Genomic DNA, 23,490 nt, shown 5'->3' with positions numbered 1-23,490 from the left:
TATCTGTGCTCACTTCTCTAGTTGGCTCTCTCCTCCACTCCACCTGCTCCACCCTGACACACAGGGAGTTGTTGCAGTGAAAGTGATGCAGTCCCTCATGGACCTCCCACTTGACAGTTGTATATGTTAGACTACATTGAGGGTGAGTGCGTGTCATTTAGGATGTGTGTCATTGAGGATGTGTGTCACTGAGGGTGAGTGTGTATCATTGAGGATGAGTGCATGTCATTGAGGATGTGTGTCATTGAGAATGTGTGTCATTGAGGGTTGAGCTGCTTCATGTTTAAATGTTGTGTACGCATGAAATTATGATGTTTGATGAACAGGGTTAAAGTTCTGAACTCTCATCACAAGCTTTTATTCTACAACATCATCATATGGTCGATCATACCACTTTGTAGTTGGCTGGAGAGTGGCCACCTGAGAGGTTTAGACTCCGCCTCTTGTCCCTCACAGAGCTGCTCTGGTTGCGGCGGATTCGCTCATTCTGCTCCTCTACACTCATCTTGGACTTCATCTCTGCAGGAAACACAGCGCTCTTTGGACGCTCCTGAGACAGAGGGGGGCACAGATACACTTCAGTTCAGGAGGTTTGAGTCCTGGTCCTGTGACACAGCTGATCATACAGACAGAAACCTGAGCTGGACTCTGAAGTTTAGGGCCTGTTGTTGTCCAGTGATGTAAACAAACCACTAAGATGTGTGGAGTCCCTGAGCTTCATTCTCCATCAGGACAAATTACATGAAACAACTAGAAAATTCCAGGAGAAATTTTGAATGTCATAGTGATTTATCTTGACACTGACCTCAGTCACTGCAGGTTTCCCTCAAAAAGCCTTTTGAAGCTGTCACAATGGTCAAAATCACCTCACACTGATGGTTTCAAACCAAAATTTGTCCCCACAACCATAGCAAGACATGTATACACACATGTACATGCCCTTGGTCTGCAGTAAAGCTATGCCACTATATCCCCATATATACAATAGATCCCTAAGATCAAACTTTTATGACTTTTTTTAACCTCTTACCTTTTTGAGACTCTTATTTTGTTTATTCTGTGTTTCCTTGTTTGGCAGTATAAATTGCATAAGGTTTTGTACAACAGAGCCAATAATTTTTTCTTACCATGTTACCCTTTATTTTGAAGGTTAATCCGAATCTGGAGATGGTGTTTGTGTGATTCTGTTAATATATATATTTATATTTGTGTGTGTGTGTGTGTGTGTGTGTGTGTGTGTGTGTGTGTGTGTGTGTGTGTGTGTGTGTGTGGCTGTGTTTGTAAACATCACAGAGATCAAAGACTCTCCTAACGAGCCATGTCAAACAGCTGTGTCTAGCTAGAGGCCTGACAGAGCTGAGTGACATTTTGGCTCGGCGAGCCTCTCAAACAACTGCTTTTTTTGAAAAGAACTGTAACTCCTATCAAAACCATGAGCAGACCATGATCAGCACAAGATCTTTGTGCACAAATTATGTGGCTTCGGTGTTTCTGGAGCCAAAAATGTGGACACAGGAGCGAGTTACAAGAAGAGTCACTTCTCCTTTTCTCTGGAATTTTGAGGTTCACTATTCAAATTCTGTAAGTCTCTGTGCTTAGGTAGACACTTTCTACGAAACAGCATGAATTTGTCTACTATCCAGGAAGCCATGATGTGTGAAGACTGAAATATGTGGCCATAAGGATGAGTTACACAGATTTTTTTCAGAAGAGTTCTAGAGCTCCTCCCACTCTAGCGATGATTGATTGATATATATTAGGGTTGTCACGATACTACAACTTCAAACTCGATACCAATACCCAGGAAAAGATTGAACAGATTAGATTGAAAAGATTAGAACAATACAAACAATAACATCAATGACAACACTATTTTTAGGTTTTCTGAGGTAGTGCAAAAAAAACAAACAACAGTGACATATGACATGCGACACAGCCCTGTTTATTTTCTATGCTTCCGGTGACTTCACACCATATTTGATCAAATAGCGTTGGTAGGGTAGGCTGCCGCTGTTTTTTGTCTAGTTGCTGGTTGACTTTTCTCAGCTTTAGACTTTAAGAGAAATATATTACTTTTCATACACAAACAATTGTGTTATCCTGTTAAATTAACATTGTCTATTAATGTTATAGACGGGCAGGACTGAAAACATTTTGCTGCCTAGCTCCCACATTAACATTAGTCGTTCTATTATTAGCCATAGCCGCTAGCTGCTAACTTAATGGTAACTTAACAGACAGCTAATGTGGCTATGGGCCAACTGCTAATAGTTAAACAGCTAACATTAACATGTGCCGCCGGCCAGGTAAAATAATAATGCAAAATAATTCCAAATGGCCCTTTTCCCATTTCAACTAAAACAGGTTGCAAAGGCCCTTCAGGTATCGATACTGTTGCAAATGAGTATCTAATCCGATACTAATTTTCAGTATCGAGTAGTATCTGAGTATCTATTTTTTTGACAAGCCTAATATATATTGTCTGGGTTTTCTCAAAGCTGCAGGACTAGTTACGCCCCGAAATTTCGATACAGAAGATGAAAAAGACGAATAAGTATGCAGAATAATAATATATTCCTTCAATGCTATTGCATTGCATGCACATAATAAGTATGCTGGATAATAATATATAATAATAATAATAATAATACATTTTATTTAAAGGCGCCTTAAAGGCATCAAGGACACCGTACAGAACTACACAAATTGAGATTAAAAACACATTAAGAAGAAGCAACAATAAAAATGAAATATAAAAATAAAAACAATAAAAAAGTGACAGAGCAACTGGCATCAGATGGAAAAGGCAGTTTTAAACAGATGTGTTTTGAGTTGTGATTTGAAATGGGGGAATGAATCGATATTTCTGAGTTGGGGTGGTAGTAGATTCCAGAGATGGGGAGCAGAGCGGCTGAATGCTCTACCCCCCATGGTGGTGAGACGGGTGGCGGGGACAGACAGGTGTGTGGAGAAAGAGGATCTGAGGGAGTGGGAACATGGAGGAGGTCGGACAGATATGGGGGGCCGAGGTTGTGGATGGCCTTAAATGTTAATAGAAGGACTTTGAAATGAATACGGAACTGAACCGGTAGCCAGTGGAGCTGTTGGAGGACAGGAGTGATGTGGTGGATGGAGGGGGTACAAGTAATGATAGGGGCAGCTGAGTTCTGGACCAATTGAAGTTTGTGGAGGGATTTATGAGGGAGGCCGAAGAGGAGAGAGTTACAGTAATCCAGACGGGAAGTGACGAGGCTGTGGACAAGGATGGCGGCGGTGTGGGGGGTGAGGGAGGGGTGGAGGCGATTAATGTTTCGTAGGTGGAAGTAGACAGACCGGGTAATGTTATTGATGTGGGATTGAAAGGATAGGGTGCTGTCAAGGATGACACCCAGGCTCTTAACCTGGGGAGAGGGTGAAACGGAGGAGTTATCAATAGTGAGGGAAAAACTGTTGGTTTTGGATAACGTAGATTTGGTGCCAATGAGGAGAACCTCGGTTTTGTTACTGTTTAATTTAAGGAAGTTTAGAGTGAACCAGGTTTTTATTTCAGTGATGCAATCAGTTAGGGAGGTGGGCAGGAGAGTGGATGAGGGTTTAGTGGAGAGGTAGAGCTGGGTGTCATCAGCGTAACAGTGGAAGTCAATGTTAAATTTGCGGAAGATATTGCCGAGGGGAAGGAGGTAGATGATGAAGAGGAGGGGCCCCAGGACAGAGCCCTGGGGCACACCGGAAGTGACGGGGGAGGGGATGGATTTAAGGACTTGAGTTGAATGAACTGAGTGCAGCCAGAGAGGTAAGATGTGAACCAGTCTAATACAGTGTGGGTGATGCCAGTGGAAGATAGCCTGTTGAGGAGAGTGGTGTGACAGATGGAAATATATGCCTTCAGTGCTATTGCATTGCAGGTACATAATTAAACATCATAAATGTGGTCAGGTTTACACAACTCTCTGAGCTTCTCTGTCACTTCTTATTAACAGCTGTGTCCCAGTTCAGAGGCTGCATCTGAAGACTGACTGCATCACAGCAGCCAAATAGACTCTCCCATTTTTTAGGCTCCTTCAAATGCGTTCTTTCTGTTCCTGGACAACGAAAGCTCCAACGGGTGAATCCCACATCGCCCAACCTATCCCAAGATTCATTGCGTACCAGTAATGAAAATAATATGTCAGCAAACAACACTGACAGAGAGCCCAAGGATTACACTGTTAAATTTAAGTATTGGGTTACGGTATAACTGTTAAAACCAAGGGCCTTAAAATCTCAGGTTTTGTCAAGGTTGCAAGGAGCCGCGCTTTGTGTCACAACTGTATGGGCGGGCACAGCTGGTGACTCAAAGTGAAAATCCTCTGTAGACCAGACTCATTTTGGTTCGGCCATCGCAGTCAATGACAACTTCAAAGGGCCACACCTTTGTAGAACATGTCCTCTGAAGGCTGTGGCCCCTGAATTGGGACAAGGAGAATGCTTGATGCCATACTTACTGTGTGTGTATTTATGTATTATATATTATTTTGGCTCCTGGTCTTTTCCTAAAGATGATGAATGATGATAGCACTGAGCTGTGGTCCTCAGATCACCAGAGAAAAGTCTTATTCAAATGTTAATTCAACACTTCACTGTGACAGTGTAAGTGCATGTGAACCACTGAGGCTCCCTCACACACTGTAACATTTACTCACATCCACACACACACACACACACACACACACACACACACACACACACACACACACACACACATGTTGTCTGTTTTATCTGATCACAGTAAGACCAGGACGAGGTCGAGGCTCTCCGACTCAGATGGTTTTGTTTGAGGGTTGAGGTTACTGATCAGTGTAGGCTGTTGTTCAGACATTTGGAAAAAACAGACATTAGGTTGACTCACCCTGGAGAGTCCATTAGGCACTCTGCCATTGTGTCGGGACACTCGAATGGAGCTGCTGTGTGGTTCGTCTGTGGGGGATTTGGTTCTGGGAGGAACGATGCCAACTGTTACAGAAGGGACAGGAGACATGGTCAGAACCATGGGAAAGAAGAGGAGGCTGGATTCTCAGAGCTGTCTCCACATCTGTGGATGTAATCAGTGTCACACCACAGAGACAGGACCTGAACTGGATTAAGGGTTTTCTTTCATCTGTCATCTACAGATATGATCAGTGTGAGCAGTGCGAGCAGTGTGAGCAGTGTGATCCGTCCTCCATGGGGATCAGCAGTTCATCAGCTGAGAAAGATCTTGATCTGAGATTGTTGTACCTTTATTCATGCTGGGCTGCCGGTCCTGGACCTGGTCCTGCATCTCACTGATGTTCTGTTCTCCAGACTTGAGCTGTAACACAGAAGACTGACATTATTCTCATGTCATCAACATTAAGCCTGGAGGTTGAGGAAAGTGTTAGGTCACAGATGAGACAGATGCATCAGGTGATGCATCATATGTTCAGTGATGTCGTGTTAAAGCACCTGGTCTACCTGTCACAGCAGCATCAATGACAGTGACACTTCGAACCAATATCATCTGGTCTCAGTGATGACACTGCTGCTTACCTGAGGGACCATAGAGACCCTGGAGAACTGCTCCACACAGGTCTGAGGTCACATGACACATCAGTGTTCTTTCATCACTGTCCAGGTCTCTACTGATGTCTCTACTGAGCCTCAGCTGTTTCCTGAGACTGAGTGAGGGATGTCCACTGTGCTGCTGTCTGGTGTGACCATGAACTATGTCACTACGTTAATTTGTTTCCACAAACAGATACACAGGATCTGACAGGTGAGCTGTGGCTGCAGAGAACCGCACACCACCTAACAGGATTCTGTTCTACATGCTGCTCCTGCTCTACCAAAGCACCTGCAATGCATTCTGGGTTTAGGTACAAACACCATGTGTTACATCACATAGCTGAATTTTGGAGGCAGAGGCTTTAAAGAGAGCAAAGAGGGAGCAGCCACGTCTGGAACAAGGTCTGTGGGAGGTCAGGAACAGCTGATGAAGACAGAGGGATGATCAGAGGTAACGGGTGGAGAGGTTTGGAGAGAGGATGGAGCAGTGGACGGTCTCTGGTGAGCTACAATGTTCAGAATGATGTTCTGACATGATGACATGGGACAACAGTCAGGACTGAGTGGAGGGGGGGACACCCAAATACCTTTCTGACGTGAGGGTCTTCACCATCGAGGTAACCATCGTCGAGGCCCAAGCCGCGTAGCCAGACAGTGCTGTCAAAGGGCAGGGGGGGGATGGAGGGAGGGTTGGCAGAGGAGGGCTCCAAAGGGTAATAAGCCTTGGGGAGGGGAGGCCTTGGGGGAACACTTTCCTAGATCACCATAAGGCCAGGAGGTAGGGAGGGAGGGAGGAAGGAAGGGAGGAAGGAGAGAAGGACAGGAGGAAGAGAGAGTGCTGCACATCAGGAGGAGTGATAAAAGCCAGGCAAAGTGCAGAGCAGAGAGGATCATAGGAATGATTCTGTAGAATGAGGTCTTGAGCCCATGTTAAGCAGTTAGATGTGAAAACCCATGGGTGGCCACTCAATGGCCTGGTCTGGCAGACTCTGTGAACACCCACCTCACTTCAGCTTCTTCAGAGAGATTATTATGTGACAAACTGCAGCAGAGTCTCTGTGTGTGATGGGATCTCTGACTCCTCAGAGGTTAGACCAATATCTAACAGGACCACTTCACACACAGCGACAGAATATGACCAGTAATAATGTGAAGTGTTTAGAATCTGTTTGTTCTTGTACAAACCCCAATTCCAAAGAAGTTGGGACATTGTGTAAAATGTAAATAAAAACAGAATACAGTGATTTGCAAATCCTTTTTGACCCACATTCAATTGAATATACTACAAAGACAAGATATTTAAAGTTCAAACTGAAAAACTTTATTTTTTTTTGCAAATATTCACTCATTTTGAATTTGATGCCTGCAACACATTGCAAAAAAGCTGGGACAGGGGCAACAAAACATTGGGAAAGTTGAGGAATACTCAAAAATCACCTGTTTGGAACATTCCACAGGTGAACAGGTTAATTGGAAACAGGTGAGTGTCATGATTGGGTATAAAATGAGCATCCCCGAAAGGCTCAGTCATTCACAAGCAAGGATGGGCCAAGGGTCACCACTTTGTGAACAACTGCGTGAGCAAATAGTCCAACAGTTTAATAACAACGTTTCTCAACGTACAATTGCAAGGAAGTTAGGGATTTCATCATCTACAATCCATAATATCATCAAAAGATTCAGAGAATCTGGACAAATCTCTGCGTGTAAGCAGCAAGGCCGAAAACCAACATTGAATGCCTGTGACCTTCGATCCCTCAGGCGGCACTGCATTAAAAATCGACATCATTCTGTAAAGGATATTACCATGTGGGCTCAGGAACACATTGGAAAACCATTGTCAGTTAACACAGTTCGACGCTACATCTACAAGTGCAAGTTAAAACTCTACCATGCAAAGCGAAAGCCATAGATCAACAAAACCCAGAAACGGCGCCGGCTTCTCTGGGCCCGAGCTCATCTGAGATGGACTGACACAAAGTGGAAAAGTGTGCTGTGGTCTGACGAGTCCCCATTTCAAATTGTTTTTGGAAACCATGGACGTCGTGTTCTCCGGGCTAAAGACGAAAAGGACCATCCAGATTGTTATCAGCGCAAAGTTCAAAAGCCAGCATCTGTGATGGTATGGGGGTGTGTTAGTGCCCATGGCATGGGTAACTTGCACATCTGTGAAGGCACCATTAATGCTGAAAGGTACATACAGGTTTTGGAGCATCATATGCTGCCATCCAAGCGATGTCTTTTTCAGGGACGTCCCTGCTTATTTCACAAGACAATGCCAAGCCACATTCTGCACGTGTTACAACAGCATGGCTTCGTAGTAAAAGAGTGCGGTACTAGACTGGCCTGTCTGCAGTCCAGACCTGTCTCCCCTTGAAAATGTGTGGTGCATTATGAAGCGCAAAATACAGCAGCGGAGACCCCGGACTGTTGAGCAACTGAAGTTGTACATCAAGCAAGAATGGGAGGAAATTCCAGCTACAAAGCTTCAACAATTAGTGTCCTCAGTTCCCAAACGCTTATTGAGTGTTGTTAAAAGGAAAGGTGATGTTACACAGTGGTAAACATGCCCCTGTCCCAGCTTTTTTGGAACGTGTTGCAGGCATGAAATTCAAAATGAGTGAATATTTGCAAATATAATATTGAACTTTAAATATCTTGTCTTTGTAGTGTATTCAATTGAATGTAGGTCAAAAAGGATTTGCAAATCACTATTCTGTTTTTATTTACATTTTACACAATGTCCCAACTTCTTTGGAATTGGGGTTTGTATTTACAGTGTTACAGATCAGAATGATGATGATGATGATTGATGATGATGATGATGATGATGATGATGATGATGATGATGATGATGAAAATGGTGATGATGGTGTTGAGATTAACTGTGGACATCACTGTCTTTAAAGATTGCTCTGCATGAGCACTCTACCTGACTGGTTCCTGCGTGAATCAGACTGTGTCAGGGTACAGATCGCTGGATCAGTACTGGGTCCCCCCTGACTGTTGAGGTAAGTCAGTGGCCTCATACCTGGACCACCATTACTTGATGACCAAGGAGCCAGCTTCTGATGGTGGTGGGTGTCAGGACTAACACCTCTACAACAAGGGGCCAAGGGTGCATAAAGATCTGGACTATTAGGTAATGATACATCAGTCAGACAGGAGTCCTGGAGAAGCAGGATCTGGGATTCAGTCACCGACCAGTGCCTGTTCGAAGACTGGTTTCTGAAGCCACCATGGTCTCCTGCTGAGTACTGAGACTGGGAGTGGGAGTCTGGATAGACATCTTTTCTCAGGCCGACCCTGACCTCTTGGATGCAGCTGTTTGAGGCGGACCAGCTGACCTCCTGGAGGTCAGGGTGGGCCTGGACTGGGTCTGGATGCTGACTGGTATATTTGGAGTCCTGGTATTGTACCTGGAGAAAACAGATCTGTTCACCTGCTCTGGCTTTGGCTGGATTTACAGGCTGGTCAGAGTCTGAGCTAATTTTGTGGTTCATGTTTTGGTCTGCCTCCTCTATCACAGGGTCTAGTCTACCCAGGGACTCCCTGTGGTTTTGGAAAGCGAGGTAGGGCTGAGGACAGGTGTGTTCATAGGTGTCACTGCCATAGTAACTGACATGTTCTGCGTGCAGGCCTGTGTCAGACTCAGTGTAACTCTTGGGTCTACACCTGGGCTTAGGGTCAGCTTTGAAATGAGGCACTGTACAAGACCTGGGACGAGGTTTAGGGCTCGATCTTCTACGCACATCAGGGTTGGTTCTAGAGTCTAAACACAAGCCTGAACCAGATTTTGGGTTGGGGTCGGGCCCCTGCTGGGTGTGTCCGGTGCTTACCTCCGGGCCCAGCTGTTTGGTGGGGGAGGCCTGGGAGCCGGGCACTGGGGAGAAGGGGCTGAGCGGGCTGGTGAGGCTTACTGAGCTCAGGGGACTGGCTGGACTATTGGTGCTAAAGGAGCCTGATGCACCGCTGGCCACTGTGCAGGAGAGAGGGGGGGGTCGTTAGAATATACAGGACACAGACACTGGTGTTTAAATTAGATTGTTTCTCAGTGTTCACCTCTGTGCTTGGCTGTGTCAGTGCCTCTGGACGAGTTGTTCTTGTGCAGTCCCTCTAACACATCCTGGACTCTCCAGAACTCCTTCTGGATGTGTCTACGAACCAGTTCACTCTGCAAAGTCCCAGGACAGACAGGAGGACATATTAGACCTTCAACAGATGAGCCACACCTTACTTGTAGATCTTGACTGATTAATGTCTGTTGTTTCCTGCTGTCTTTCATTTCCCACACTATCCAGAGCTGAGCTATAATAACATGAGACCACAGGTGACCTTTACCTGTCCTCCTGCATTAAGCTGCTCCCACAGATCTCCATGGATGGCGTTGGCCTCATCCTCCAACGCTTCAAACTCCATACGAGTGGTGGTTAAAGCCTTAGAGACAAATAACACAGACCAACCAGCTCATCTTTCTCCTCTACTGTCACAACATTTTTTCACCAGATTTATTTCTGAGACCTGGATGTAACATCACTGTGGACATATTGTTGCAGTGGAACATGAAGTTTACATAACACTGGTTTATAGTCAGCAGCAGGTTAAGAATAATGGATCTGATGGTTCTCATGGTTTACTTGTTTAAAACATCTGTAAATATTCAAGATAAAGGGAGTAATGGCAGAGACCAAACAAATGATATCCTTCTAAGTATAAAGACAGAGGCTGTTTGTTTGCTGGGACCACAGACAGATGGTCTTACACTGGAGGCCTGGGACAGCTCCCCTCTGATGTTGATCAGCTGGTTCTGCAGAGTCTCCTTCTTGAACTGCAGCTTCTCCATGGCCAAAAGCTGGTTATGGTACAGCTCCATCTCCTGGTGAGTGGCCACCAGCGCCTCCTCTAGGCTGTCCTGGGCACAGAAGGCATCATCACAGAGAGGTTGCATTTCATCATATCAGGTGTTTCTAGTTTTATGACCAATGAGATCAGCTGTGTCTGTTTCCTTCAGTGTGACAGATAACGCCCTCTCTTCAACACATGATAAAACACTGTGAGGAGAGTGATGTACCTTGTCCATCCTCAGTCTGTGGACCACAGCCTCATGGTCTTTCAGAATCTGGTTCTGCTCACATAATCGACCCAGGAGTTTCTGTGTCAGACAGGGCAGAGGGTGGTTAGACCAGGATCCAAGACTGTGTCTGCTAGACTACATGCTGACTGTAGCTGGCCAAAAGTATATGGACACCCAAACATTACACCCATGTGTGACAGGGCAATGTGTCCTTCTTAATCAGTTGGTTTCAGTACTGATCCTGCTCTGACTCACAGATGCTGGACTGTGTTGAGGTCAGGACTGGACTGTGCAGACAAGTCAGGACCTTGCAGACTAGTAAGGACTCTGCAGACCAGTCAGGACTCTGTAGACCAGCCAGCCTCTCTTCCACAGTAAACTGGTGAACCATGTGTAAAATGTATAGACGGGATGTCCACATACTTCTGGCCATGTATTCGGAAATGTGAATGATCAGAGTGTGTTTGTGTGCCATTGTGTTTATAATGTGCAGTGTTGAGTCTCTTACACTGGTTTCAATCTCATTGAGTTTCAGTGTGGGGTGCAGCTCACTGCTGTAGACATCATGGAAAGGAGGCCCCTGTGAAAACAATCATCATCATCATCATCATCATCATCCTCATCATCATTGGGTTCATGTTCTTCTTTCTGCAGTATATGACAGGTTATTAAGTTTATGTATATACACAGTGACTGTCGGCAGACAAATGTTACATACTGTAGAAATGCAGTAACTGTTGGCAGACAGATGTTACATACTGTAAACACAGTAACTGGAGGCATTTTTTATTATGGAGGGAAGTCACTTTCTGACCAGATCAGGGTCTGACTGCCTGGATGTGACCCCAGCAAACAATGGCTGACAGAGGTTAGAGTTTAGAGTGTGTCAGTGCTGGGAGGGGTCTGTGTGCAGCCTGAGACTCAGGGCAATGCATTATCCATCAGACTCACTGCTGTACCTGAAGCTCTATATTATGAATTTACATTGACAGAAGAAATAGATTAAAGTATCTATCACAGACTTCATCTGCCCACTTCTGTCAGGCTCCACAGGTTTCACATGGATATATAGTCTGATGGTGTGGATGTGGACTAGTACAAACATGTCAGGGTCTTTGAGACCTGTAACTGTTCTGAGATACTATACAATACAATATAAATATAGACACTTAATTGAAGCACAGGTAAGCACAGGTCTAAGTCCTGTTAATGTTACACTGAGTTTCTGTGATGGTGGATGGGTTCACAGACAGTCCACACAGTCATAAGACTTTGCCTGGACACTGACACTTATGTCCCACAGACCCTCACAGACATGAGCAGACACCTCTCTAACCCTGACCCACAGCTGGATGGATGATATGACGGAGAACAACAGCGTGGACCACGTGCAGACAAGTTAAGAAAAGAGAAGAAGGCTTGGACAGGTATGGAGCATTTGGTCTGTTAGAGGTCTATATAAGGCTCTGTCCAGGCCTGGAATATGGACTTAGCTGGACTGGACTGGACTGCACTGGACTGGACTGGACTGGACAAGTGTCAAAATCAAAGAGGTGATTGAGCAGAGAGTCCAGCTATAAAAGGTGACGGGTAAACAGAGTGACTCAGATATGTAATAAGAAACAGTGATGTCTGACTGTGTCCCTACCTGCTGGTCTAGGTAGTCCAGGTTGCGCTGGAGTTGCAGGTCTAATATGTCCTCCTGAGCCAAGCAGCAATGATACACATGAAAGCACACGGACACACACAGTACAGAGAGAGGGCTCAGAGAGACGGCAGCAAAGCACCACAGCCAATCACACTGGAGGTCCACAGTTGCTACATGCTGACATCTGTTAACATCTACTAACACCTGCTAACACCTACTAACATCTGCTAACACCTGCTAACATCTGCTAACATCTACTAACACCTGCTAACATCTGCAAACACCTGCATCTGTCTGACTAAAAGCTGCTCTTTTCACTCTTACTAGGTCTTCACCAGTCTTACTGGGTCTTCCTCAACAGATGGAGTTTGATCAGTCATCACAGGTTGGTGTGGTTGTTATAATTATGACCTATGAGTGCAGCTGGTCAGATGATAACATGGTGGAAGATGGACGATGTCCTCCTCATCCACCTTTCATCTGGTGTTCCCACAGCTGATCTACAGGTCCCCAACATGTGATGTCATAGTGATCTCATACATTACACCTTGCTCTCAGGGGTTTGCACCAGCAGTGATGTGAAGGTGTGGAAAAGTTTATTGGTAACTGTTGACTCCAGGTGCATCATCCACCACCTGATGCCTGATTCCTGAGCAAACTCCACCCACTGATGAAGACCACAGTATGTGAATGAAACTGTCTGAGCTCAGATTATTTTAACAAACTATTTTTTATTTTTAGAAATTTATATTTCTAAATTAACAAGCAGGTCAACATCTGTTTCATGCTCAGAAAAATGTGCTGGAAGCTTTTCCTTCCTCTTTAACATGTTTCTAACACAACACAGCCATGTTTGTTCTTCTCTGCTCTTCTCTGAACCAATGTAATACTCAGGCACTGCACATGGCATCTTTCATGACATGTATGTTTGTTTGTTTGCTCTTATATCAACTGGGTCCTAGTCTCCCACGACACTGAACTTCATGTGCTTGGAGACCCGACTATACTCCATGGAGGTCTCTATCACGAAGTTTCTCTTATGTGTAAACACACACATACAAATACACACACACATATACACACAGGAGTGGCCTCAGTGGTGTGTTAGGACAGAGCAGAAGATGTTACCAGGGTTAGGACAGATCAACAGTGGACAGATGTGCTGGAGAAACTGCACAGCTGTCTGCAGCTGCACAACAAAGCTACACATACCACTACACTGACTGTGTGTGACTATGTGTGTGTGATGTGTATTAGAGCACATTAGTGGCACATACCATTTTACTGTGGATGGAGGGGGAAACAGGGTAGTTATGCTGGTACAATCCTTGGCTTAAGGACCTCCTGTCACCAGGGTAGTCGTACTGAATGAAGGAAGGAAAGGAATCAAGGAAAAAAGGACGAATGAGATCAGAATGAGTGAGATCAGAATGAATGAAAGTGAAAGAATGTAAATGTGACAAACAGCTCTCAGTCCTTTCATCCATGATGACTTAACATCTGTTGTACAACTAAAGGTCATTTACAAACCTTTACTTCCTGCTGTGTTCTGGGCTTTCAAACTAAATGACATGAGATTTTAATATTCAGTTTAGATTGAGTCTTAATTCAAATCCTCAGTGACACATTTCATCCTTAGTTTCATTCAGTGTGACAACAGCTTGTCACCATTGAATTAAGATTAAAAATAAGGAACTGCCATAGACTTTAGACATTCTACAAACACACAGATACACATAAACTCACACACACACACACTGACCTTGGGCGAGCTGAGTGACCTCCTCAGGCTGTAGACTGATGGGTCAGCGTAGATCATGTTGTCCCTCATCCTCCCAGGAAATCGGTCAAAGCGGGCCGACAAGGACCGAGCCGGGGAGGCAAAGTTGGGGGGCACTGGAGAGTAGGGCCCCCCTGATGACGAGGATGGTGACCTGGGCACGGACCTGGAGCGCGGCTGGATGGACAGGCGCCTCATGGATGTCTCCATTCCACCATAGTACTGTGGCCCCCATGGGTCCCTGGGCATCGGGGGTCCATACAGCTGATGGGGCCCATCCCTCAGCGAGAGACGCTTCTCCTCCACGGTCCAGCGTCGGTCGTACCCCCCAACGGCAGAGACGGAGCAGATGCTGTCAGGACGGACCCCTGGCGGGTACAGAGGGTACTCCTCCACAGACTGGGGGCCACCAGGGTAGGCATAGTAGTCAACTGGGATCCCACGGTTCACTGCGTAGTAACGAGAGGGGCTGAAGGACGGGACAGGAAGAGATGATTATTTATCAGAGGTGATAAAATAAGATAAAAGAGGCTGAGAGCAGCACAGTTTTATTTATAAGACTTAGTGAAACTAAATCTCTATCTTTGAGACCTAATGACCTTATTATAATCTAAATAAAAATCATCTCTGTTTATTATGCACATGGAGATTAATGAATGAAATAAACCATGTTGTGAAATAAATACTGTAAATGAGACATGTTGAAAGTGCAGGAGAGAAGTTTAATATAATGTCAGACCAGTGGTTTCCCTCTAGTGCTCAGTTATTGAATTTAGTTTCATCGGGATGCTCAGACCTCAGCAGCTCTTATGTTTGGTCCTTCTCTGTTTTAAAGCTATGAACTACACACTATGGAGTTAACAACTTACTCTAATTTACCCTCGGCCTATATCAATTTCTTCTTCTTGCCTGTCTTAAAGGTTAGATATCACACTGGATTGTTGGTTGGTTGTCTGTTGAGACAGAATGTATGGACTGGGAAGCTACAAATGAATTGCCTATGGGGGAAAATAAAGTTGTCTGAACTGAACTAAACGCATTGTTTCCCAACATGTTGGTTAATATAGACGGATGGACGGATGGAAGGACTGACTGACTGACTGACTGACTGACTGACTGACTGACCGACCGACCAACCGACAGACAGATAGATAGATAGATAGATAGATAGATAGATAGATAGAAGACCCTTACAGAAGTTCAGGTGTTCTCCACTACTCTACCTGTTGATGTCCTCCTGGGAGGCCATGCCCCGCCGCTGGTTGACCCACTGTTGCAGCTGGGCCATGGAGCTCTTCCTCTGGGCCACTCTCTCTGGAGCTGTCCTGGGCACAAAGCCCCTCCTCAGCACCATGTTCTCCTGCTGCTCCCTGGGGTCCTGCACCTGACCACTATCCCCCTCTGGGTGTCCCTGAGTGGCACGGTGTCCACTGTGACTCCTGGATGGAGGCTGTTTGCTATTGCTGTTGTGGAGCAGGACATTGGTGGGGCCGTAGTTGGCCCAACCATTAGGATGGTGATTTAGATACGGGGCTGGGTCAGGACCAGGTCCTCCCCCCTCATCTTCACCCTCTCCTAGTCTTCTGTCGTTCTTTTTTCCCTCCACATCAGAGCGGGGCATAGAACAGGGAGGAGTCTCCAGGCTGTCGACCCCGTTGACCTTAGAGTGTGTGGGCAATTCACTTTGAGTTTTATTGTGTGTCTGTGTGTGTGGATTCTGCTGTGGGTCAGGTGCGTTGGTCACCATAGTGTGGTTGAGATCAGCTGTGGTGTCTGAGCTCGTTCTGTGGAGCAAAACACACAGGCAGTAAAACATTAGAGAGACAGGAGGAAACAGACATTCCAACACAGGAAGTAAATGTGTTATAAGCATTTCTTCTTGTTGTTTTCATGTCAAGAGACCTAATGATCAAGTGCTGCCCTTCATCTCTGCTCCAGTTTATCTTCACACTGACTCATTATAAAAACATGGAATCTCAGGGATGGACAAGATGCTCATTCACAGAACAGGTCTGTTTCGTTTCATCATCATCACAAACACAGATTGGCCACCACTGTATGACACAAGCTCATGCTGTGCTCATCTGCATCCTATCCACTTTGGACCTGTGACATTCTGTTCTGTATATGTTGTTGGTGACTGATGATTTTACCTTTGTTCAAATATCTTCATTTTAAAACTAGTGGTCTTTTCTTACCCTCAATGCTACAGAGCTGAATGTCCAATACATTTACATTTGCTTTTCACTTTCATTTCTATTTACTATTATAAAACATACATGAGATCCAGGAGATGTAGACCACGGTCTGTCTGTCTGTCTTCTTCAGGTTGTCCTCTACAGGAGTGCTTTTTTAGATGTAAATGTATGACGAATGGAAGACAACTATGAATCCCATAAAACAACTTGTCTCATGGTGCTGTGTGTTGCTGCCAGTTGCAGTGTCATTTTTAATAAAACTCCCAGATGGTTACGTTAAACTTTTATAAATCAAATCCTCTTCAGAGCAGCATAGAGAGGTGGAGAGACCTAACAAGCACATATAATATTGACATGACTGGACATGTTGGACTGGTCCAGTCAAATGTGATGGCCTATGTGTTTGTACTCCATGTACTGTGTTTACTGTGATTACTGTATGTACTGTGTGTATTGTGTTTTCTGTGAGTATTGTGTGTACTGTGATGTACTGTGTGTACTGTATGTACTGTTTTGTAGTGTGTGTACTGTGTGTACTGTGTGCACTGTGTGTACAGTGTTGTACTGTGTGCACTGTGTGTACTGTGTGTATGGTATTGTACTGTGTGTAATGTGTGTCTGATGAACGTGGTCATCACCTCTGTGTTGGCTGGACGTTGACTTCTGCAGCCTCGCTCATGGCTGTGATCCACTCCCCCTGCTCCTCATGGCTGTCTGTGCTGAAGTAGTAGGTCCTGGTCCCAGCGTGCTCTGCCTGCATGCAAAACACAACAGCACCCTTCAGCTCCCCCTCCTCATGCTCCTCCTCTTCCTCCTCTAGCCACACCTGCAGATGGAGGCAAAACCCAGGGAGACAGCCCATCAGTAACACAGTGTTAGGCCGGTCACACTCAACATCCTCATCATCTTCATCAGCACTAACTTCATCTCCTCATGCAATGAAGAAGCATGAGAGTAAAGACATCCAGGTTAAAGGTGGATCCTGTTTGTTACAACCTCAGTGTCATTTCTATGGTAACACAGTCCTCACTGAGGAACTGAAGAGAACTGAGAACCTGATGAGACCACATGCACTGGTCTCTGAAGGGTTAGGAAACAGGAGCAGAGAGGAGAGGTATGAGTTAAACCAGGTTTTACAGTGGGGTCACCTGATTCACTGCAGAGGAAAACTGAGAGCTACTGTAAAGTCAGTGAAGTCAGTCAGACTAGAAACAGGAAATGGGTCTCTAAGGTCTGAGTATGGACGATGTCAGATACTGTACAGACTGTGAACAGTTGTGAGTTATGATACTGGGCTTTATAAATAATCTGGATTTGACTTGAGTTTTTTAATAATTTTATCATTTTCTTTTGTATCAATTCTGTCTGTTTGTTTCTAACCCGTCTGACTGCTCGTGCTCGTAACCTTGACTTCTTTGATTAACTTGCAGAGAACACACCATTGTTACTGATACAATCAGTGGTCATTACCATATTTCATGATCCACTCACTACACATCCAAACACAACCCCTAAAGCTAACTTCTTATGTCCTGAAACTCAAACCAGTTCACAGTTTTAAATCATGATGGGGTTTTTAAAGGTGGCACTGGTTCTTGTGGTACTGGATGTTCTGTTAACAGCAGAGCATGCAGTCACTGTCTGAGCAACCCAAACAGAACAAGACTGTCTCCATCTGACAAGCAGACATGCAGTGCAGCAGATTTAATCATGCAATAGTTAATAAAATAAAAATCATCAGTGCACCTACTGTTCTCTCTACCACAGCAGGAGGCAGACCTCAGAAGGAGGGAGAGAAGACAGTGAGGGAGGGACAGGTTAAAGCCTGTGGTGTCTAAAGTCCCTGCTGGTGAGTGTGATGCTGTGGCCTAAACATGTTTTCTTTAAGGAGAGAACATCTGGATCCTCATGTTACAAACAACATACAGACTGTATGTCTTTACTCTGATAAGGTTCCTGATGTTTCCGTTAACTGTGAGGAAACAAAGGCTTTAATACAAGTCAGTGTGTGATGTCAGAGCCTCCACATCAACAGCTAACTAACACCTCTCTGTGGATACATAGCTCACTAATGAAGACAAGACAGTTTCAGATATTGATCACAAGAGGGCAGCACACACTGATATACAACTCAATCACCTTCAGGAAGCATCAGCTATGATCAGAAGCCTCAGATTTTAAGATGTGTGTCAGCCTTCAGGCTGCTGTCACACACATTCATGTCTGATACATAAACCTTCAACTGCAGATCTCAGATCAGTGTGGAGGAGAAAACACATGATGACCTTTTCTGCTGGTCATCATCCATCACCATGGTGTTCACATCTACCACAATTAAACACTTGATTTATTTACATGTGTTAACTCCTTCAGTGTGTCCATGTTGAGATCAGTACAGTCATTTCAGTTATAAGATCAGAGGCTGTAGTGATCTCAGCCCATTTTCCTGTTAGATCACAGCTGCACAGCTACTCCACAGAAACACACTGCTCAGACTCGTGTCTGTGTGTGTGTGTGTGTTTAGGCCAAACGTCAGCAGGAGGAAATGATGTCACTGACAGGAGTCACTTCCTTCCACGGTGGAGCCCTGTGCAGCTCCGCCTTCTGCTGTGACACGAGGTGATGCAATTGGCTGAAATGGCTGTATCATAAGTAGCAGCAGTAACCTAGCAACAGAGGTGGAGCTGTGGGAAGAATATGTGTGTGTGTGTGTGTGTGTGTGTGTGTGTGTGTGTGTGTGTGTGTGGCTTCGTTGTCCTTCCTTTGTTCATTCTGTCAGGGAGGGAGTGATGAAGGTGACTGATCATCATCATCTCATACTGAATCACAAACATAAAATGATTCTGAACATAATCATTATTTTCTGAACAAAAGAAAAAAAGGGAGAAAGCCAACAAAGTAGAAGCAGAAAGGAAGGAAGGAAGGAATGAAAAAATTAATGAAAGGAGGGATTTAATGGAGGACAGATGGAGGAAAAATGTTAAACAGAAAGATGAACAGATGAAATGCATTGAGAAAAGAAAGAATGAAAAGACAGGTGAGAACAATGGAGGAAGAAGAGGAAGAATAGGAAGGAGAGAAAGAAGAAGAAGAAGGAAACCCCAGATTTAAAAAACAGAAGTAAAATGAAGATGACGAGAGAGTGATGGTCAAAGAGAAGAAAGAAGGGAAACCAGAGAAAATGATCGACAGACAGACAGAACAAACTCAAAGTTTACTCTTCTCTTCACCAATATGCAGCTAAACAGTGACCAGACAAATCTCCCAACAAGAACAACACACTGACTACAAACTGTTGGATCACTGTCATCTTTGAGCTATAGCTTTATTTTATTCAATTTTATTTTTGAATTTCTTGTAGATGTAGATGTTTCAGAATGTAACAGTCAAAGTGACTATTTGCTGCTCTGGATTGTGAACATCACATGTCTGTGCAGCAGCCTCTTATACAGTCCGGTTTCACCCCCAGATGCCCTCTAGTGGATGTGATGTGGTGATTATGACGGGAGAGGGGGAGTCAGGATGTGTTGACAAAACACAGAACAGTGTTTGTCTCCTGTTTATACTCATCAGTGTCTCTTTTAACCATGACAGTTTCACAAACTTTACTATGTGTTTATTTCTGAAACCATGGTGACTGAGGTCCTCTAACCTTAATGAAGTACTCATTTTAACCTAAACCTAAGTAGTTTTTGTGTCTAAACCAGACACTGCTCTATAGGCTTAACTGTGTTTATTATAATTGATGATGATAATGATGATGATGATGATGATGATGATGATGATGATGATGATGATGATGATGATGATGGTAAAGGTCTGGTGAATTGCTCCTGTGGGTTGTGTGTTTGAGAGTAGAGAAAAACTTCTTTGGTTGTCGTTCAGGGTTTATACAGATATTTAAAATGGAATAAAAAATACACAGAGGTGTGTGTGCATGTGTGTGTGTGTGCGTGTGTGTGTGTGTGTGTGTGTGTGTGTGTGTGTGTGTGTGTGTGTGTGTGTGTGTATCAGTAGAGCTGCCTAACAGAACCTCCAGTAAGTTCTTTTTACCTGGTTCAGACTCTTATGTGTGTGTGTGTGTGTCACAAGGAAAAACATAATTTTCACAAAAGACCGGAATTAAACATGAACAACACAAATATACCAACACAAGCACAACAGCTCCAACTCAGTGAGTCCTCAAACATACAAACCAACAGCAGATCTTTGGTTGAGTTAGTGAAAGATTATGTTTTTGTCTTTGTTTGTTTTGCTGAGTGGACCAGGATATTTATCCAACAGTAAGTGCTGTTTATACATCAGTATAAAACAGCTGACTCACACGGTTCTGAACTGTAAGACTGTTTTATCTAGTAAAACACAGTGTTAGTCACAGTGAACATTTAACAGGATTCATGTTGAATCTAACTTTGTTAGGGTCTGGGCTCTTATTTTGAAGGTGTTATGGCTGAGACATGTGTCTCTTCAAGCAGCCCCAGTTAGAGATTGACAGTCTAACCTCTGTGTGGAATGTGCTCCATATCTACAGGCTGTTCCAGTGAATACAGGTCAGTCACTTCACTGACAGTGGAGAGGAATCACAGTCTTGTGGCTTTCAGCCTGTTTGTGACACTCATGATTTTTTAAATATCTGATTGTGACTTAATTCTGTCAGTGTTGTGTGTATTAACTGAACATGCTCATGTTTTTAGTGGACAGTGAACTGAATGTATCAGTATTGTTGTGGTTCCTCATATACTGACTCCACTGTTCATGAGCTTAAATATAAAACACAACCAGCAGCACACACAAAGTCTGCTGCCTGTTTAGATGTTCTTTAACCTACAGCTCATCACAAATCATATAATGTGGTGTTTTCTGCAATACAGATGTTTCAGTCACATGTTTCCCTGTTATGGTTTTTACTTCATCTTTATGTCCTGCTAGAGATAACAGTTATTAAGTGATCGGGGTTAGAAGTAGGTGAAGGGGTAAAGATTGTTGGACACAACATTTGAACTCCACTGTCTTGTTTTTAACTGTCTATATATTTATATTTATATTTATATTTATATGTATGTACCAAGCAGCATTGTAAAACCAGAGACAAATTCCTTATGTGTCCACATACTTGATTCTGAGATTCTGATTCTAAATTGTATGGTTAATGCGTTGGTATGGCAACCATGCATCCATGTGGCTTAGCTGTTGTGTGGGGCTTTGAGGTCACTTGCATTTATTAGAAGAACCACTGTCAGAGTAAACTGTTTACACAGCACATGTTCTTGTTCTGAATATACAGTGTGTGTGTGTGTGTGTGTGTGTGTGTGTGTGTGTGTGTGTGTGTGTGGTGTGTGTTCATCCAGCTCGCCAAGTCCAACCTCCAGGAAATGCTTCCAATACAACCATTCGGAGAGCAGCAGCACTGAGAGCTGCTGAAAAGCTTCCCCAGTCTCACACACACAGACACACACACAAACACAGAGTGAGAGAGAGAGCGAGAGAGCAGGTAAACACAACACAACAATTTCACTGACTCCTTCATGTATGTTGTATGTACACTGTCATTCAAACTTTGCTTTGTTCAGTCTGTGTTGTTAATCAACCCATTAACTCATCATTAAATTAACAGGTATCTAAACACTGAGCTGTTGACTTTCACAGGTGGAGGTAATGAGTTACATTAACTCTGATTACTGTAATAACTGTGCAGGTCTAACTATGCAATGAAATTAAGGATGATGTCATTATTCAGCCATGGTTAAGACTAGCATGACCTCAGAACAGAAAAACAAATCTAATGCACCACCCAGTGACAACAGCAAGTATGTCAAATCAAACACACCTGCCATAATACTGAGGGTGGGTCCTCCAGCTGTAGTGAAACAGTGAAGCAGCTGATAATGTGACCTTGATGTAAAGCAGTTCAGCTGACACACTGTCAGAAAAAGAACTGACAGAGACTTGAGAACATGTGACTCACACCTTGGTGATAACCCTGACCAGGGACGGAGACAACTCTGACCTGTAGACCATATCTCAGATTCACAGACCACCCTGACCTGTAGACCAGATCTCAGATTCACAGATAACCCTGACCTGTAGACCAGATCTCAGAGTTACAAGAGGTTCTGCATCAACTAAACATTATCTAACAAATCCTCAAGGTCAATAAAATGTTATCAACAGGGTTTCTGCCTCTACAACCCTCCACAGGCTTTAACTCGGGTTTTAACTCAGGCTTTAATTCAGGCTTTAACTTGGGTTTTAACTCTGGCTTTAATTCAGGCTTTAGCTCAGGTTTTAACTCAAGCTTTAATAAAGCACTCAGGTTGATTTAAATGTGAGCCAGAAAGACTTCACTCCTCATCTGTCATGCTAAAGACAAAGAACAAAGGTGTCCAGGTCTGTTGGTCTGTCCAACACCTTGTCCATGAGTAAGACAGCTCCACAGATTCTGGCTCTGACAGATGACCTGAGATGAGCTGCAGTACCACCTGAGGAGAGACTACTGGCAGGGCCCTGACTACCACAGCCTCCTGGGACACCAAACAAACTTTTAGCCTGGTTCAGTTTAGTGCTAAACCCTCTTTACACCCTGAGTATTATCCAGGTCTGTGTTTGACTGAGGATCAGGGAGTACATGCCTCAGTCAGTGACATGAAAACCAGGAAGCAGCAACAAAAGCCCTGAGGAGTGAACTCAGCCTCCTGATAGCTGCACTGCACTGCACACACATACATACACACCCAGAGGTGTAACCCTATGATTCTACTGTTGAGTCAAACACACAAACACACACACACACACACACAAACACTTGAAGCCCAGGTTTAATAATTGACCCTATGAGGTGGTAATGAAATGAAGGTATTTCAGACCTGGGTTTTAGAGAGCTGCTGTGAGACATGAGGCAGATTCCTCTGCTTTCTGAATATATCCTGTCTATGAACACACTACAGTCCGGAAGTGAAGATACAGGTAGAACAGCTTCCGACAGCTCTGTGAGCTGTTGACTGAACCACTCAGTTACCTGGATCAGATTATCAAAGGTTAGTCTGGATTCCTGTCAGGGCCTCTGATCCTGCTGACACATACTGATCTGCATGACCTATAACTGATTTCAGACCTAGCTGCTCCCCTCTGTGATTTTTGTCCCATGTTTTGTTTTCAGACAGCAGATCCATGTATGACAACTCCCTGCCTCTGTCAGAGACTCCAGGCTGTAGTGTAGTTTCACTCCACT

General features: G+C 44.2%; 1 protein-coding gene across 5 annotated transcripts in view; it reads right to left on the bottom strand.

Annotated features, from left to right (window-relative positions):
• plekha6 (pleckstrin homology domain containing A6) overlaps window positions 1-23,490 on the bottom strand; it is a 42,859-nt gene that overhangs the window by 6,358 nt on the left and 13,011 nt on the right. For 3 of the 5 annotated variants that reach the window (XM_022745145.1, XM_022745148.1, XM_022745150.1), the window contains 15 exons: window positions 16,901-17,088; window positions 15,288-15,848; window positions 14,047-14,533; window positions 13,562-13,648; window positions 12,285-12,338; window positions 11,145-11,216; window positions 10,634-10,714; window positions 10,325-10,474; window positions 9,904-9,999; window positions 9,625-9,736; window positions 9,402-9,541; window positions 6,150-6,317; window positions 5,257-5,329; window positions 4,889-4,992; window positions 392-550 (listed from right to left, as the gene is read on the bottom strand). In XM_022745145.1, the coding sequence (XP_022600866.1) occupies window positions 392-550; window positions 4,889-4,992; window positions 5,257-5,329; window positions 6,150-6,317; window positions 9,402-9,541; window positions 9,625-9,736; window positions 9,904-9,999; window positions 10,325-10,474; window positions 10,634-10,714; window positions 11,145-11,216; window positions 12,285-12,338; window positions 13,562-13,648; window positions 14,047-14,533; window positions 15,288-15,848; window positions 16,901-17,088 (2,532 nt within the window). The remainder of the gene's footprint in view (window positions 1-391; window positions 551-4,888; window positions 4,993-5,256; window positions 5,330-6,149; window positions 6,318-9,401; window positions 9,542-9,624; window positions 9,737-9,903; window positions 10,000-10,324; window positions 10,475-10,633; window positions 10,715-11,144; window positions 11,217-12,284; window positions 12,339-13,561; window positions 13,649-14,046; window positions 14,534-15,287; window positions 15,849-16,900; window positions 17,089-23,490) is intronic. The other 2 variants (XM_022745147.1, XM_022745146.1) reach the window with 2 other exon arrangements.

The sequence above is a fragment of the Seriola dumerili genome, unplaced genomic scaffold (assembly GCF_002260705.1).
Source record: "Seriola dumerili isolate Sdu_G_001 unplaced genomic scaffold, Sdu_1.0 BDQW01000088.1, whole genome shotgun sequence".
In the NCBI taxonomy this organism is placed as follows: domain Eukaryota; kingdom Metazoa; phylum Chordata; class Actinopteri; order Carangiformes; family Carangidae; genus Seriola; species Seriola dumerili.
This window is presented reverse-complemented; position numbering and strand designations above follow the sequence as displayed.